The sequence below is a fragment of the Vigna unguiculata genome, chromosome 5, assembly GCF_004118075.2.
Source record: "Vigna unguiculata cultivar IT97K-499-35 chromosome 5, ASM411807v1, whole genome shotgun sequence".
In the NCBI taxonomy this organism is placed as follows: Eukaryota; Viridiplantae; Streptophyta; class Magnoliopsida; order Fabales; family Fabaceae; genus Vigna; species Vigna unguiculata.
Genome location: NC_040283.1, coordinates 8,470,851 through 8,489,879, shown reverse-complemented (window position 1 = coordinate 8,489,879; position 19,029 = coordinate 8,470,851). Strand labels below are relative to the sequence as shown.

The following is a 19,029-nucleotide window of genomic DNA, read 5'->3' as shown; positions in this document are numbered from 1 at the left end:
ACCCAGCTCAAACTCGTTTAACCTATGAGTTAAGTGAGTCTGGTTGAATTCAATCTACTTCTGAAAAAACTGAATTTTTCTCAACCTAACTTGCTCGAACATTTGGTGAGCCAAATTGACTCACATATTAGAACCTATTTTGATATCTCTATGCTTCACGTGGTAATTTTAGTCATGTTCTAGTGGAGAGATTTTGCTTGATGATAAGTAATTACATTAGTGTTAACTTTGTACTTGCAGTTGAACTTTTGGTAGTTATCTGTTACAAAATATACAAATAAATTTGGTTAGAGTAATATTGAGGTTAAAATACTCCGTTGGTCATCGTTTTTGTACCAAAATCTCAATTTGGTCCTCGAATTTTTATCAGTTTCAATTAGGTTCACATTTTTGTAAATTATTAACAATTAGGTCCTTTCCATTAGTATAAAACTAACACCATTAAGTAGGTGTCATGTGTCAGCTCCTCGCTTTTTTAATTTTTTAATTTTTTTAATTTTTTTAATTTTTTTAATTTTTTTTAATTTTTTAATTTTTAATTTTTTTTTTAAATTTTTTTTAAAAAATATTTATGCCACATGTCACGTCTGTAGTGTGCCACATGTCAATCTAATATGATGACACGTGTCAAATTATTATATGAATCTCAATTTGGTCCTCATATTTGTTAATTTGATTTGCTTTCCGTCCCAAATTTTTTTAAATATTTTCAATTTCAGGCGCTCCAAATTTAAACCAAAATTTACTTTTATATAATGTTATAATTATTTTTATTAAAATTGATATTTTTATTAAATATTTTAATAATATTAATTGTATTTAATATTAAAATTTTAAATATATTTATTTTAATTTGTTATAAAATTGTTTTAAAATTTTACATTTGAATTTATAAAATTGTTATTTTTAAGCCCACTCTAAAAAATTATTGATATATAATGTTATACAAATATTTCGAATGTAAATTTATCAATGTATATATTTATAATTTTAAAATAAAATTTAATTAAAATTTAATCTGAAATATAAATTTAAATAAATTAAATATTGTTAAAAATATGTAATAAAAATATCACTTGCAATAAAAGTATCATCATTACATTTATATAAAAATTAAATTTGGTCTAAATTTGGAGCACATGAAATTAATTTTTTTTTTTAAAATTGAGACAGAAATCAAATCAAATTAACAAATATGAGGACCAAGATTTATACAATAATTTGACACGTGTCACCATATTAGATTGACACGTGACACACTACAAATGTGACACGTGACATAAATAATTTTAAAAAATAATTAAAAAGTAAAAAAAAATTAAAAATTAAAAAAAACGAGGAGCTGATATATGACACCTAACGATGTTAGTTCTATACTAACGGAAAGAACCTAATTATTACTGATTTATAAAAATGTGAACCTAATTGAGATTAGTAATAATAATGTAAACTTAAAAATACGAGGATCAAATTGAAATTTTAATAAAAAATAGAATCAACGAAATATTTTAACCTAATATTTATGTTGAATGTGATTGATTCATAGAACGTTATCACAACGTTCATTGAAGTTAATATTGTACTTAGTAACTGCATGCGACATGGAGAAAATGTATATCACTTTGTTCTTCTACGACCTACCTTTTATTTGTACTAGACTTAACTTTGTTTAGTATAATATTCTTAGCTTACTGTCATTTGTTTAGGAATATGTGTGGTTCCTTCCTTTAAAGTTTGTTTAATTTCTTCATGACTTTTGACTTATTCCTTTCAAAACTTCTGTTTTTTTTTCTTCTTTTGATGTGCTCCACATAATAGGAGAAACTTGAGGTGTGAAGATTGTTAAGATGTTTTAATTAAATAATTATGCTTTTCACGTAATATTTTAAAAGAGTATATAAATCCCTTTTTTTTCCTTAAAGCACGTGTATAAAATGCAATATATATTTCATTAAATCATAAAGTACGCTATTCTTTGTAAACATGTCAAAGTATGTCCTCCAGCATTATAAATGTTAATTTTTATTTTGAATGATTGCTTTATAATATAATATGTTTAACAAATGATTAGTTAGATAAATTATATAATTTAACTTTTTTTAATGATTTTGTTCAACCTACTGGTGCGAATATTGTTTTTGTGTACTTAAACTAATATTATTTTTTTAAAACTAAAAAAATCTCCATCTTATAAAAGATTCCATTACTGAAAGATAAATATCACGAAATACACAATACAGTACAAGTCACAGTAAGCAATTACCTGGAAGTATTCTAATAACAGTTATCACAATAAAAACAGTCATGACAACATTAAAGATAAAATTATAAAAAAATATGTAAATGAAAAAGTAAGTATAAATTTTTTTCAGTTTTTATATTAGTATAGCTGTACACTATATACTCTATTAAATTTTATTTTAATTCAATATTTAATTATATTAATTTTAACCATCACAAACATTAAACAAAATACTAAATTTATCTCTATTGGTTGTCATCATTAATTTAATATAAAAGCACATAATCAAAATTTAATAGAAAGAGAAAAAAATATTTTTCTTATTTTCAAAGTATAACCTCTATCAAAATATTTTATGGTTAAAATAATATCTTCCACTATTTTCTGTTATCTTTTAATTCTTAAAATTTAAATTTGCAACTTAATTATCAAATTACAAATTCAAAGGTAGCAGCAACAAATCAGGTCAAGTGAGTTTATATAAGAAGTTGCGCCCACACGGAAATTAAGATTTGCCACAAACGTTAAAACGACAGCAAATTTTGTGTTTCTCTTCTTTACCATCTCTTATTAATTGCTCAGTTCTCTGCTTCACTCCGATTGCAGAGCCACTGACAGAAAAACGATAACTCTCAAACCCCTCACAGGTAACACCCTACTCAGCTCTTGTGTTTTTCTTCTGCATCATTTTTCTGTTGAAATAAATAAATACGTGCTCTTTTTTTTCTGCATGAAAGGTTCAAGCTTTTTGCATACTAGGCTTCAGGTTTGAGATCGTTTCGATTTTTCACGACAGTTTTTTTCTTTTATTAATTCTCACTTTTGGTTCAACGTCTTGCAAAGCCAAAAGCTTTTTCACTTTCTCGTTGTACCCATCAGTATTCTTATGCGGGGTGGTGTACAGAGTGTGCGGTTTTCATCTATTTTTCTTTTTTGGTTGGGGTGATGCGTCTGGTGGATCGTTTACTTGTTATCACTGGATTTTTTTTCTTATTCGTTTGAAGCAATTTCGTTGTTTTGGTATATTTCTTGTGTAGAGACTGCGCTGTTTTTTCTGCGTTTTGTGTTTTTGTGTTTTGGTGTGGGATGGCGTAGAGGGTGTGTTTTTTTTTTTTTGCTGATGGTTTACTTCTTATTCTGATTCACAATTTCTGAGTTTCTTCCTTGTAAAACTTTTTTTTTTTTTGCTACTTTGTCTCTTCTTCGATTAAATTGCTGCATACGGTGAAGGTTTCTGCCAATCGTAAAGCAGGGATAATAATTGTGCTTGTTTGGATTCAAGTGGATTCATCTAAAATCATGTTGAAATGCCATACAATATAACTTTTGGTAAATGTTCTCACAAAAGAAATTGATTTTGAATCTAGAACTAATTTTTAGTTGAAACAACTCCAAATAGTTTTTGCGCTGTATCGATTTTGTAAATTGAATCTACTTAATTTTTTTGCATTGGACCAACTACAAATGTTTTTCCCTTCAAAATATGATGCGACAAGGATCATTGACATGTGAAACAAACAAGGAATTAGGTAGACATAATGGAAGATTTATGAAAGTTAGGTCATGATCTGATAGGAAGTAGAAACACATGCATATGAAAGCTTGTAGTACCTAATTTCACCATCTGAAATTTCCTAGCCTTCTGAGTTTCACCTGATTCTCACGTTTTAAGAAAATCCCATGGATATGTGTGTGCTATTTTACTTCTTTGCCTAGCTTGCTTTGGTATGAAATCACTGCTGATGACATTTAAAGTATGGTCTCCGGTTAGAATTGTCATTGTTCAAGTGTCAAGCCCATGAGTGTGTTGGTATTGGCAAATGTGTTTACTTATTTAACCAGCTAAATTATTATTTGATTAAAAATTGATTGCTTCGACGAAGCATGCTCACCTCTTAGATGGATCTAATAATTTCTAATTTGACATCATATAGGCATGTACTTCTGTCATTGTAAAACGCGTTTTCTTTGTATGTTTTGACCCACTTATTCCTAATATCTATAGAACAAACTAGTTAACTAGAATGTTAGAGGAAACTGTAATTAATCAATTGGCTAATTTGTCCTCCAGGAGTCGAGTCCTGTAAATCTTATGATTAAAAGTCACCTGTTGCTGTTTTGTTAGGGGATTTCATTTTTGTTCCTTTTCTTAGTTTGTTTTTTATGCATCCAGATTGTTAAAACACTAGCATAAGAGAGAAGTCATAAATACTGAAAGGGTTGAAGTTTACGTGTCACAAGAGATTTAAGCATAGTTCTTTCTAACTTTATTTAGCTGGATTGGATTGTTTAAGGTTGCCTACTAAATTTTCTGCCTTCGTTTTTTCAGACGTGCCTTCCTTAAATATTTTGTTTTTGGGTGGTTGAAAGCTAAGCAGGTACTGCTTTAAGGAGTTCATCTTTGGTATTATCTAGTGTCCTTTACCAAAACCAGGGAATGCTGAAAGATGTGGTTGAAAGTTAAGAGTTCCCTCTCTAGTGTTAATGAAGTTGTAGCACCATGTTTGCTAGCCTTATTAATCCTTGATGAGATTGGATATTTAGACCACTGTGAATATTTGTTTTATGCTCATTTGCCCGAGGAAGCTGGAAACCTGAGCAATCGTGTGATGTCAAAACGTGATGTTTGTGAAGATGGCTGAGCTTTGAACATCACTGGAATAAAGCACCGGCACTCAGTAAATACTTGGTATACTATACTATCGAAAGTAACATTAGTCTTATGCAGAAAATGGAACAGAAGGGAGGTGTGCTTCTGCAAAAATATGAACTTGGTAGGTTATTAGGACAAGGGACCTTCGCAAAGGTCTACCATGGTAGGAATCTGATAACTGGCATGAGTGTGGCCATTAAGGTAATTGATAAGGAAAAAATTTTGAAAGTTGGATTGGTTGATCAGATTAAGCGTGAAGTTTCAGTGATGAGATTAATCAGACATCGAAATGTGGTTGAGCTTTATGAGGTAATGGCCACTAAAACCAAAATTTTCTTTGTCATGGAGCATGCAAAAGGTGGTGAGCTCTTCAACAAGCTACTCAAAGGAAGGCTGAAGGTGGATGCTGCTAGGAAATATTTTCAGCAACTGATAAGCGCTGTTGACTACTGCCATAGCAGGGGTGTGTGTCATCGAGACTTGAAGCCAGAAAATCTACTTTTGGACGAAAATGATAATTTGATGGTTTCAGACTTTGGGTTGAGTGCCCTTACTGATTCCAAACGCCAAGATGGATTGCTCCATACTACATGTGGTACCCCTGCCTATGTTGCTCCAGAAGTGATAAACAGAAAGGGCTATGATGGGATTAAAGCAGATATATGGTCATGTGGGGTAATCTTGTTTGTTCTGTTGGCCGGTCATCTTCCATTCCATGATTCAAATCTGATGGAGATGTACAGGAAAATCAGTAAAGGGGTATTCAAATTTCCTAAATGGTTTGCACCAGATATTCGCCGGTTATTATCCAGAATATTGGATCCAAACCCAAAATCCAGGATATCAATTGCCAGAATTATGAAATATTCTTGGTTTAAAGTGGGGTTGGAGAATCCTGCTATTACAGAAACAGAAAACCAAGAACCAGCTCCCCTGAATGCTGATGGAATACTTGAAGCGTGCGAGAATGATGATCCACCTATTGCAGAGTCAAAGCATGAACTGACCAAGCCTTGTAACTTGAATGCTTTTGATATTATCTCCTTCTCAACTGGTTTTGATTTATCTGGTATGTTTGAGGACACTGTTCCCATGAAAGAGATGCGGTTCATGTCAAATAAGCCTGCTTCGAGTATAATCTCTAAGTTGGAAGAAATTTGTAAGAAGCTTTGCTTGAAAGTAAGGAAGAAAGATGGAGGATTGTTGAAGTTGGAGGGTTGTAAGGAAGGCAGAAAAGGGAGTTTAGGTGTAGATGCTGAGATTTTTGAGATCACCCCACACCTCCACATGGTTGAACTTCGAAAGTCCAATGGTGATACCATGGAGTATCAGAAGCTTTTTACACAAGATATCAGACCAGCACTTGAAGACATTGTTTGGACATGGCAAGGAGAACAACCACAGCAAGAGAAACAACATCATGAAGTAGTTCAGGAAGAGCACCAACCTTCTCATACCGCTTAGTTTCCTCATCAACATTTCATCCTTTGCTTCTTCATCTTCTCTGCTTCTTTTCATATTTTTATTGTCAATAACAGCATCATGAAGTAGTTCAGTCTTATTTGATGGATAATTGAATAATTGTGAACACAAATTGCAAAATTCACCAATTTGGGTGCTTTATTCCATCCTTAATAAGATTTTTTTATACTTAGTTGCTTAATATTGAAGGTCATGTTCTTTTTTTCTTTTTGTTTCCAATCCCAATTTGCCTGGGAATTGATTTTGACGTGTTATGATTAGTTATGCATTATATTTTATTATATTTTATTTAAAGGGTGACTCTGAAATTCGATTGGGTGAAAATTGAAAAAAAAAAATCATATACTATTCTTTTACTTTGATTGGCCAATGTTATGAACGGAAAAATAATTTTTGCCTATCTTTCCTCGAATTAATGTCTAGTGGTTAGTTTAAAAGCATACAAGAATTAAAATCAAAATTAACTTATTTTGTATAGACTAAAAATATTTTTCAATTTTTAAATGTTAGAAATAAAATAAAACAAAATATATTTTATTTTTTTAGGATAAAAAAAAACATGTTTAATTTGTTTGCTTTTTATAATTTGATAAAGGATGTGAAGTATGTCTTTGTCAAATTTAAGTATTTATCTTTATACAACTTGGTAATGTAACATACCATGTTTTTTAGTATTAGAAATAAATTATAAGAGTCCTACTATTATTTAATCTTATCTTACTTTATGCATCACAAACTTTGTTTATGTCCCAACTCTGGATACAATATATTTTTAGATCATTTATTATATTTAAAATTTGGCATCTTGTCTTAGAACTTGAAAATCTTATCACATTTCAAAATTCTGTTTATAATCAAGTTGTAGTAGGTATATTGTTACTAACAATATTAGTGCTGAGAAAAAGAAAAAAAAAACTAACAATATTAGTACTATTGTTATTATTATTTTTTGTGTCACTTGTTATTATTATTTTTATTGTATCGTTATTATTATTCAATATTAACTGTGGTTAGTCATTGTTATGATTATAATAGATTTTTGATGTTGTTATTATTAAAGTAAATTGCACTTGAATTTCAGTTTATAGTAAATTAGACCTGGTATCACTTAACCGATTAAAAAATAATAGCATTATCTTTTATAGGCACCATACGTTTACTAACGATAAAATAAAGCGAGATAAATTATAAGGATCAGTTGAATCAGTATAATAATAAAAAAAATTACTTTAAAATTCTGTATAATTGATTTTTCCTGCGATGAAAAACTTTTAAATTTTAGAAAACTTAAAAGTGTTTAAAATTTGAATTGGTTTGATTTTATTATTTTTAATTTTTTAATATTTTAAAAATCTTTTTGAATTTCTTTAAACGACACATCTTATATTATATTTTACCTACAATATAGAGACAAAATAAATATATAATTTAGTTTAGAAAAAAAATTTAAAAAAATTTAAAAATAAAAGACATATTTAATCTTAATTTTAATTACGAGTATACTTGCATATTCATATATGTAACTGGTCTTCCAACATTCCAACAATCAAGTATCCTGAGGGTTTTTTTTTTTTTTTTCTGATGGGAGAAAGAGAAAGAAACATAAATGTACTTCTTTATGTAACCTCTATAAGTTAGTATTTTTCAAAAATCAATATTCTTATCTCTTCAATCAAATTACAATATTATAGGTATCTACATTTTTTAATATTAGACGGTTAATATTTTCATGACAGATACTTAACCAAATATATAATTAATTAGATCACTCTAATGAATTGATTAATAAAATATAACGATCGTAACATATTTCACTACTAGAAATTTACCGATTACCTGCCAAATTTGTTACAAAATTGTTTTACAGGAATTTCGTGCAAAAATTGTTGCGAATTTATTATTGTACGGATCTTTTCTTGCGAATTTAAATTTCTGAAAAAATTCACACAAAAATTTTATGTTTGTTGCAAATTTTTCTGCAAATTTAAATTAGTAAGAAAATATTAAACGTTTTTTAAAATTCTGCAGGAAAGTGCTAAATTCTTTTACCGATTTTCATTTGACATTTTTTCGCAGGAATTTCATGAAAAACTGTTCTACAAATTTAAATTAGTAAGAAAATATTAAATGTTTTTTAAAATTTGGAAGGAAAGTAGTAATTTTTTTTTGCCGATTTTCACTTGACATTTTTTTCCAGGAACTTCATGAAAAAATTACTGGAAACTTATTTGTCTTTTAATTTCATTTCATACCAGATCTAAATTCCAAATAAATTTATATATATATTTTTAGAAAATTTTCTAAAAATTTATATATGCAAAAAAATTACTATAGTTATTTATAAATTTTGAAGTAATTTTTTTCATATTTTCCGTATACTTTCCTTTATTGTTATAGAAATTTCATTTCACTACGTTATTTTATATTTTCAATAACACTATGACTGCATCTATTAAAAGTGTTATAATACACTACTGAATACACATTTCAATCTTAAATATTTTAAACATGCAAAACATTTTAAAAATATTCTTTATGTTAAATATTTATTTAATCAAAATTGATAATCTTTATTTTTATTTTATTTAAATATTTTTATTAAAAGTGACCAAAAACTATAAATATTATTAGTTATATCATTAAAAAATTTGTAAGAATATAATATTTTTATGAGATAATTTTATTCCATATTTAAATAAAGAAAGATACGTCATAAATATAAATTATATTCATTTAACTAATAATTATTTAATTAATATAATTAATATTATTTTTGTCTTGCCCTTGAATTAATCCAAAATCATGAATTATTTTGCAACATTTTTTGTTAAGTTTGTATGAGTAAATAGAAAAGAGTATAAAATCAGAGGGTGAAGAAACTCAAGACCTAACAGAGTCTGGAACCATTGCAAGTTTGCAATGTATACGACATGGCAAGCACAACACGATGAGAAGTCAGAGAAGATGTGGAGCGAAATTGACGTCACCAAAATGTAGATCGATTCAAAGAGCTTGGATAGGATCTTCGCCTCTGGTGCCGCAATGGCAGAGTCTGGCTCCGCCTCGCCGCGGATGCAGCCACTCGCAATGACCTTTTAGATGATGTCAATGGCAAGATTGGCGATCTTGAGGATGCCAGAGCCGACACCATTGATGAACAGTGTGAGGATCGACTCGAACTCTGCTAAGGAGAACTCCAGCATATCGTCGTCATGGAGCGGGTGAATCAGGTAGGTTTTCTTTTTTACTTTGATTGTATTTGTTGTTTGATTTGTGTGTATCTTTGATATTTGAAGGAGATACATTTTATGGTTGTGGTATTAATTAAATTTATTGACATGTCTTAGACGCGCATTTCCTCTAATCAAATTTGTCAATAGATTTTGTGTTTTGCGGTGCTTTCGAATACCTAATTGTTTGATGAGAATTTTATTCATGTTGTAATTTTTGTGCTATATTCCAAAAGTCACAATTCTCACTTGTCTAGTTCACTTAGCCAGTAAATTAATTCCTTATATCTTCGAAGTGAAAAACAATAATTAAACGAGAAAATTCCTTATATACAGCTTGCCTAGCAAAAGGATCTAACCATTTCATTACTTCATATTGAATGTAATTGTCTTGGATACTATCTAATGCATGTTTCTAGTGAACATTATCTATCAATTTCATTCTGAAACTAAAACTGCTACCCTTTCATTACCTCCTCATATGTTTTGTCTGTCTTTGTTTCATTAATTTTTCTTATGTACAGACAAACTTGTGTAGTCCATGTTACTAACCTTTGCTTCTTTAAAGCTAAGCTATTTGAAAATCATCGATACCTGTTTTGTTTGGAACAACTATTGCATAACAAAATTGTATTTTGCCGCACGACAAAGCATGCAAAAAAATCTAAACCTGAATCACCTATACCATAGTATGCTAGAAGCCCACCAAATACTGCCTGCCTTGGTATATTTATTCCTATAATTTCCTAAGGGTGATCTTTCTCACCTTTATCCAATATTCTGTTATTCAAGCAGGGTCTAAAGAAGACGAAGGAATCCACCATCCACTGGCTCAATAGAGACGTCAATTGAGGTTAGCTTTTACACTCTTTTAGCAATACTATTTTTGATGATTCAGTTTGTTTAAGGCGCTAGTAACAATGTAATAATATGCTTTATCACTCATTTAGTCAGCTGTAAATTCCAATGGTTTTAGAAGTAGAAAATTTGCTAATTTGTAATTTTTCTAAATAGTTGTTCAGTTGAATCATAGAGAAACTAGTTTCACACTTGCAATGCTCTACACTTTGAATTTGTTTATAATATGCAATAATCTGCACTTTAAATTAATGGCTCACTTCATAAGCATCATATAAATTTGTTTTTATTTTAAATATATGCAAGGACAAAATACAAAGAACCAAGACTTGTAATAAAAATATCAGCAACTAGAGAGAAGCTTGTAGCAAAGTGGAAAAAAGTGAGTTCAAGTTTCATAAGTATTAATTCCATCATTGTCTGCCTCGTTATGTAGTGAAGCTTGTTATACCTTGGAGTTATGTCTAATATTAGAATTATTGTACCTCTGTTCTTGTATCAATTCTAGTACTCACATGTGTTTATACTACACAACTTTAGTGGAGTTGTACCCTTAAGAATTAGTGAGGGGGTTAGGTATACATTGTTTAGAAAGTAACAGTAAAACTACTAAGTAAAATAAGAAAATCATTATAAAAAAGATGATTTTTCTGTCAACCTATTCCTAAGATTGAAATTGAGTTATGAAGGAGATTGAAGAGGTTTCTTTGCCTACTTAGACCCTTGATATCATCATATTCTTAGTTTAAATTTTTCAATCTCACAAGGACATGGTCTAGGATCATTCTCATATAAGTTTGTACTCCAATAACACTATAATTTTCCTTTTTTTGGTAAGAATGAATTGATTAAACTGTAATGCCTCCAGCGGCTATGGTGAAATAGGTGAACAATTGGTGAAAATGAAACAGAGGTTGATTTTGCAAGTGCTTGAGATTGGGATAAATTTTCACTTTTACTGCAGAGTAAGCTAGACTACTAACTGGTTCATTTAATTTTATTGGCCTAAACTATTACTCTATTTTATATGCCTCTGACGCACCTCAACTAAGCAATGCCAACCTTAGCTACTTAACTGATTCTCTTGTCATTGTTGCATATAAGTACTTCATCAATTTTCTAATATTCTATCGGTACCCTAAATTGGATGCATACATAGTTGAATATGATCTTGACTAACAAACAATAGGCTGTGTTTTTTTATTTTTGATTCATCATGCATTAACTTTGTACTTTAAATTTAGTCCATAAGAAGCATACATCCTTTGATTTACCAGAATTTTACTACCAGTTTATTTATGTATTTATCTAGTTAAAAATGAATTTTCTCTTATGAAACTTTTGTATCTTTGTTGTTTGGGTTGATATTGTAGAATTTGAAGTATTAAAGTGGAGTTAAAGTTATGCATTTGAATTTCTAAATATTGTAGTCCTGTCATAGTAGCATGCATTTTATTTCAAGTTTAACAACTTACTACTTTATTCCAAAGTTGCATATTTATGCCCAGGCCATTTGGAGAAGTCAAAACTGGAATCGTCTTTGAAAGCTCTGAAGGACAGATTCATGACCATAAATGTGGTATGCATTTATCCTTAACATAATTAATGTGTAAATGGTTATCAATTGTTTATTTTTTTTTTCCTCTTATCAAGCTTGCTAATTTTCTTTACATTTTTCTCTTGTAGGTTGAGTAAATAGCTGAGAAATTATGTGGATATGTGGCAGCAAGTCTAAAAGGCAAATTGAATAGTGTATTTTATGATGAGTAGTGTATTTTTTTTAATATTTTGATAGAAAATGAATAATATCTGGAAATAAATATTTATTTGTTATTGGTTGAAATACCTTTATAATAATATACTATTGTTTTATTTTAATTGACATCGACAAACGTTTTAGTTATCTATCTCACATTTAGTACAGTACATTGTTTGGTTTCAATCAATCATGAGAAAACAAATACTTGCCAAAGTAAGACTACAAAAATAATAAGCCAAATCATATTTTTAGTTCATTCATATTTTTATTCTCATGATTTTTTATGTTTTTAAATTTGTATGTTTTGTTTACTTTATATTATAGTTCAATTAAATTTTAAATTTGTTATATTCATTTATAGTATACTGAAAAATAGTTTATTTAATTAAAATATAAAATTTGTATAGAATTTAAATTTGGATAAAATTACAATTAAAAACTATATAAATATTAAAATAAAAATACTAGGTTTTGAAGAGAATTATATATTTTTTAATTTATTATAGAAAGTTCTTGCGGAATTTCCTGCAATAAAATAAAAAGATATACTTACAAATTCAAAATTCGCAAGAAAAGTTACTTGGGAATTCTTTTGCAAAAAATTACTTGTGAATTTAAAATACACAAGAAAATTACTTGCAAAATTTGAATTTGTAGGAAAAAGTACTTGCTGATTTTCAAATTGATTTTTTCGCAAAAAATTTTGCTGCAGATTTTTTTTTTTAAGAGAATTTGCTGCGAATATTTTTTATAAAAAGATTTGCAAAAAATTTTTTTGCGAATTTTCAAATTCCACGGTAATTAATTATCCACGAAGGTATTACCTGCCAATCAAAATTTGTAGAAAAAATGGTAGAAAACACTTTTCCTGCCAATTTTTGTAAAAAAATCGCAAGAAAATCTCCATGAAATATGGAAAATTCTAGTAGTGTTTAATTATTTATAATATATATATATATATATATATATATATATATATATATATAATATGGCCCAAATTACTAGCAATCTCTCGGTGATTTCAACTATATATCTTATAAACCTTATAAATATAAGTGTGTTAGACTTTATAAGCTCAAAAATAACATTATATACCTTGAGTATTCAAAAGATCCTTACATCCACATATATAATCAAAACAGTGTTAATTACATTAATCGCAACTAAACCTGACAATGATCACCAATGCTAATAGAACCAAATGACATGCACTCATCATGAAATATGTAACATGAAATATTACATGAAGGTGACCTAAACAGGTCTATTTTCAACTAGTACTTACCTTATCTCAATGATCAATATAATAACCTTAATATATAAAATGTAATTTCTGAATAATAAACCATATATTTAATTTTATGTATGCATACTTAAAATTAAATATAGAACATAAAAAACAAAAAGTGACTAACTCCCACTAAACCTTAGATTCCTCAAAGTAAAACACCCATATGAGCAGCGGCGGAGCTATCAAAGAGCAGGCGGGGGCCACAACCCCCCCAAACTTTTCCAATTTTTTTTTCAAATTTTTTAAATTTTATGTATTTAATTTTTTTAAAATTGTATATATTTTAAAATTATTTAAATTAAATGTATTTTTTAAATTAAATAGTATTTGTTCTGGTTCAGAAAAATACTAGATAATTCTTCACCAAAACAAAAAGAAAGTTTTTGTGACTTGTTTAGGTCAAAAAATCTCTCATCCCTTGACCATGGGAGCAACCTTCTTATTTATATCATAATCAGTTACAAAATATTAAATTCTAGATATATAAAATAAAAAATGAAATTATCTTTTGCTCCCAAAATATCTCTAAATATAATAACAAACTCATTAACTCCTAAAAACAACACCAAACACGGAACTTAATTCAGTTAATATTCTCCCTCGGTGCCTCACCGACCCGATACCAAAATCCATTTGTCCTCTCGGTCTTCAACCGAACCACTCCTCTAGTCCAGTACATAGCTCTCCAAATTTTGCATGGTCTCGTCTTCAAAACGCGGAGAGCAGAATTTGTTTTGTCAATAACTGCCCTTCACCACTCCCCGTAAAATCATCATTACTCCCTGCATTCGCGCCTCCACGTGTAACCCATCTAACGGTTCCCCTTTCACTCTCCTTTTTTAATACCAAGCGACGCTTGTTTCCCCCTTTTAATTCGCACCATTAAATTATCCCTTCACCTTTCACATTCGTCACACTCAAGCTTTTTCGACTCCCCAACATCTTTCTCAACCGCCATTTCCTTCGTCCAGGTATTTCTTCTTTTCCCGTTCAAATTTCACACTTGCGCTCTCTTGCGTTCAAATTTCCCGTTCAGAGAAGAAAAAAACAAGTGCAAAGCTAAAACACAGCACAGAAAACAGAAATAATGTATAAGAAGTAAGTACAGAAAGCAAGAGAGCGCAGGTGTGAAATTTGAACGGGAAAAGAAGAAATACTTGGAAGAAGGAAATGGCGGTTGAGAAAGATGTTGGGGAGTCGAAAAAGCTTGAGTGTGACGAATGTGAAAGGTGAAGGGATAGTTTAATGGTGCGAATTAAAAGAGCGAAACAAGCGTCGCTTGGTATTTAAAAAGGAGAGTGAAAGGGGAACCGTTAGATGGGTTACACGTGGAGGCGCGAATGCAGGGAGTAATGATGATTTTACGAGGAGTGGTGAAGGGCAGTTATTGACAAAACAAATTCTACTCTCCTCGTTTTGAAGACAAGATCGTGCAAAATTTGGAGAGCTATGTACTGGACTAGAGGAGTGGTTCGGTTGAAGACCAAGAGGACAAGTGGATTTTGGTATCGGGTCGGTGAGGCACCGAGGGAGAATATTAACTGAATTAAGTTCCGTGTTTGGTGTTGTTTTTAGGAGTTAATGAGTTTGTTATTATATTTAGAGATATTTTGGGAGCAGAAGATAATTTCATTTTTTATTTTGTATATCTAGAATTTAATATTTTGTAACTGATTATGATATAAATAAGAAGGTTGCTCCCATGGTCAAGGGATGAGAGATTTTTTGACCTAAACAAGTCACAAAAACTTTCTTTCTGTTTTGGTGAAGAATTATCTAGTATTTTTCTGAACCAGAACAATATTATATTGAAGAATTAATGAAATTAAATTAATTATTATTTTTATTTTTTTATAAAGTATAATATTTAATATTAATAAATAGAAAAATATAAATTCAAATATAATAAATTAAAAAAATTATTAAGATAATTTTTATTTTTTCTTTTTATTGTCTTTTGAGTTTTTCATATGTTGTAGTCATCTATCACTTTTATCTAATTTCTTTTGTTATTAAAGAAAAAAAAAAGTTAAATAGAAACTCATTATTTTTTGTTCTCGTTTATATCTTTTCTTCCATTTTTAAAGAAAAAAAAAACTCATTTCATTTAATAGTAAAATACTTGTTTAATATTTAGCACTATTTTTTATCTCATGACATTTTGTATATTATTTTTTATGAATATAGAAGAGTAAGTAATGTATTATGTGATTTTTTATAGACAATTTTTAAGTAGACTTGATGATCATAATTTTTTGTTGTCTCTTAATTTTTTATTAGATTTTGATAAATTATGTTTTAGTCTTAAACTTATTTTTAAATAGGTATATTGATGAAAAACAAAAGAATAAATCCATTTTTAAAAAATTGATAAAAGAGAAGTGAAGATCAAAACAGGACACCGCACAACAATAAAATAAAATGTTTGTGACGACTTTTGAATCATATGTGCACATTAATAAAATGAAAAATGAATATTTGTAGATAATATTGTTATTTATATTGAAAAAAAATAGCTGAAAAATTTAGTTATGATCGAATAATTTGATAAGTTCAAGAATATAAAAAAATAATGGATAATTCTTTTATAGTTATAACTATACTAAATTATCTATTTATTTTTTATTAAATTAGTAAAAATAATAAATATATAAATTTTAAGTATATTATTTTGGCTCCCCCAATAATTTTAGTCAAGATCCACCACTGCATATGAGCAACATGCTCATGAAGGACCTTTGGTAGAAGTCCTTTAATAAGAGGATCTGTCATCATGTAGTTTGTCCCTATGTATTCTATAAAAATCTATCCACTATGCACATTTTCTTAACAACCAAGAATTTGATGTCAATGTGCTTTGACTTGCTCGAGCACTTATTATTGTTCGAATATAATACAACTGATTTGTCGTCACATTATAACTTAAGTGGTCTTTTAATTCATTTCACAATGTGCAATCCTATGACAAAATTCTTTAACCATATTCCTTGATTTGATGTCTCATAGCACGCTACAAATTTTGCAGTCATAATAGATGAAGCCGTAATATTTTGCTTGACACTATGCTAAGAAACTGCACCACCAACTAAATAAAAATGTAACTTGGAATAGATCTTAAACTATCGTGACATCTTACAAAGTTTTAGTCAGAATATCCAATGAATTTTTGTCATAATATTTTGTATATTATAAAAAAAGTTAATTGATATTGAAATAATAAAAAAAAGACATGAATACGAGATAAAAGTATTATATCCATAGGTAAAAGAGGATTTAGATAAATTTAAAAAAAAATGAATATGAAATAAAGGAAACGCATTCTCGTACCAATTTGTTGCCTTCTTACTTGTATCTTCTAGAGGTTTTGAATTTTTTTTTATATAATTAGATCTCAAAGAATTATAATGCAACTCCGAGTTAATAACTTCATAAATTGTAACAAATATTAAGTATTTAAAAATAACTCTAAATTATAAATTTTATGATACATTTAATATTAATGATAAATCAAGATGCTAAATATATAAACGTTAAGTAATTACTTAGAAATAATCTATATATGACCCAAAATATCATGGTTAGGATTAATTAATATAAGAAATCAATAATTTATAGCAAGTATAGTTTACCACTAACCTTTTATATTATTTTATTTGGGAATTTTGCCTTTAAACTTGTAGTGATGTGAATCTTATTATTTAAAATTATCTATTTTTTCTTTCTATCAATTAGCTATCAAATCATTAATGGTCTAATAATATACTAATGCTAGGTGACTTTCGATATATAGTAAAATATGCCTTATATCTAAACTATACATTTATTATTAAACTTTTTGCATTTTTACAAAATCAATCAATGCATTTTTAATTTCACAAATTTTATCGTTGAACTTTCATCTTTTCAAACTTGTTTATTTTAATTTTAAAATCATATATATTTATCTTATATAAATTTAGAAACGATATTATAACGTGATTACACATTTCATTTTACATGGTCACATGCAACATCTTTTTAAAAATTCAATTGGTTACTAACATCCCAACATACTTCATACTTAAATAATAAAATATTTATATTTTATATCGATTATACAAGTTCTGTTTTTAAATAATTTTATCTATTCTTGTACTAAATGAGCATTTTAAAACAACCAACTATAGGATTTGGTATCCAAATTAAATACCAGCCAAAATCTTGTAAAATTATCTTGATTCCATTAAGAATATCAATAAATAAAGTAAAAGGAAATATAGCATGCTAAATTGATTAAAAATTGTAATACAATATATATTAGTAAATATTAAACTAATGCTTTACTTTCTTGTGCTTTGTTCTGCATGACATTTTTTATAATCTAATAAGATATTAAGTGCAGCCACGAATTTATGTAAATTTTATCAAGACAGTTTTTGTGACATAACGAGTACATTTTAAAATTTTGTAAATAGTCAAATAAGCATTTTTAAAGTTATAAAAAAAATAAAAAAATACAATTACATTAATCTAATACAAATTAGTTTAAAATAATCAAATATTTTGTTTTGAAAGCATCAGATTTAGAATCTATTTAGTTAGCTATTTTTGTGAAAAATAATTACCACAAATAAGTAGAAGTTATCGAAATATTTGTATACATTCATATAAATATATAATAATATTAGTTTAGAATAAAAGTACTCTAATATTTAATATACTTCTCTCCGAATTAATTAATAAAAAATCACTTTTCATCTGATAATAATAAAAAATCAAATAAAGATATTTGTGTGTCAAATAATCTATAAAACATAAAAGTTACTACATAACAAATGCAAATTTAATACATTTTTAATATTTTAATAAAATTTCTAATCAAATTTTTACTTCATATTTTTTTTCTTAAATTCTTTCTAAAGCAATAATGTTGTTTGTTTTGATTATATCAACACGCTGACAATAAATTGGTATCCAAAAAAAGAAAAAAGAAAAAATTTATAATATCAGGATAAAATTAACAAAATTGATATCTCGGTAGTAAAATTCCCGAAATTAAAAATTGAATAATTAAGATCTATGTATTATTGAATTCGCCACACATTAGTAGTTTAATATTGGATTCATGAAAACAAATAAGGTGTATATAATTTTAAAACGTAGATGATAGAATCTATGATAATAAAAAATGCAAAATGTACAAAACAATAAAAGTTCAGTGGTAAAATATATAAGTAAGTCTATTTTATAATGTGGAGGGTTTATAATTAACATCCGACAGATCGAAATTTTGCCAGAAACATATAAAAATTTGTTTATGATAGTTAAAACTTTGTCATCTTTAGGATATGCTCCGACCTTAGCTCAGTTGGTAGAGCGGAGGACTGTAGTTGGTAAATCCAAATAGGTATCCTTAGGTCGCTGGTTCGAATCCGGCAGGTCGGAATTTTTTTAAATTTTTTCTTTATGTGGTCTCAAGATTTTGATCTTGTTAGTTACAAATTTTTTTCTTCTAATCATTTAGAAGTATATGAG

At 28.1% G+C, this 19,029-nt stretch overlaps 1 protein-coding gene, 1 long non-coding RNA gene and 1 other non-coding gene across 10 annotated transcripts; all 3 read left to right on the top strand.

The window, feature by feature from the left end:
- Window positions 1-2,677: 2,677 nt before the first annotated feature.
- Window positions 2,678-6,558, top strand: LOC114184934 (CBL-interacting protein kinase 2-like). Of its 4 annotated transcripts, XM_028072346.1 has the most exons (3): window positions 2,726-2,889; window positions 2,980-3,008; window positions 4,572-6,558. In XM_028072346.1, exon 3 carries the CDS (start codon window positions 4,965-4,967, stop codon window positions 6,357-6,359), a length of 1,395 nt encoding a protein of 464 aa, XP_027928147.1. In that variant the 5' UTR covers window positions 2,726-2,889; window positions 2,980-3,008; window positions 4,572-4,964; the 3' UTR covers window positions 6,360-6,558. The 4 variants fall into 4 exon arrangements, with proteins under 4 accessions (XP_027928145.1, XP_027928147.1, XP_027928149.1 ...); XM_028072344.1 differs by lacking the exon at window positions 2,980-3,008 and having other exon boundaries at window positions 2,678-2,889; XM_028072348.1 differs by lacking the exon at window positions 2,980-3,008 and having other exon boundaries at window positions 4,621-6,558.
- A 2,700-nt stretch (window positions 6,559-9,258) lies between these two features.
- LOC114184024 lies at window positions 9,259-12,299 on the top strand. Of its 5 annotated transcripts, none has more exons than XR_003604539.1 (4): window positions 9,259-9,607; window positions 10,403-10,460; window positions 11,956-12,044; window positions 12,152-12,299. It is a non-coding gene; the product is annotated as an uncharacterized LOC114184024 (long non-coding RNA). The 5 variants fall into 5 exon arrangements; XR_003604537.1 differs by having other exon boundaries at window positions 11,334-12,044; XR_003604535.1 differs by having other exon boundaries at window positions 10,772-12,044.
- A 6,548-nt stretch (window positions 12,300-18,847) lies between these two features.
- On the top strand, window positions 18,848-18,939 carry TRNAY-GUA. The gene is given in 2 exon segments: window positions 18,848-18,884; window positions 18,904-18,939. It is a non-coding gene; the product is annotated as a tRNA-Tyr (tRNA).
- The last annotated feature ends 90 nt before the right edge of the window (window positions 18,940-19,029 follow it).

Excerpts from the sequence above, each read along its gene's own strand:
- LOC114184934 (XM_028072344.1), top strand. The coding sequence starts at position 4,965 with ATGCAGAAAATGGAACAGAAGGGAGGTGTGCTTCTGCAAAAATATGAA.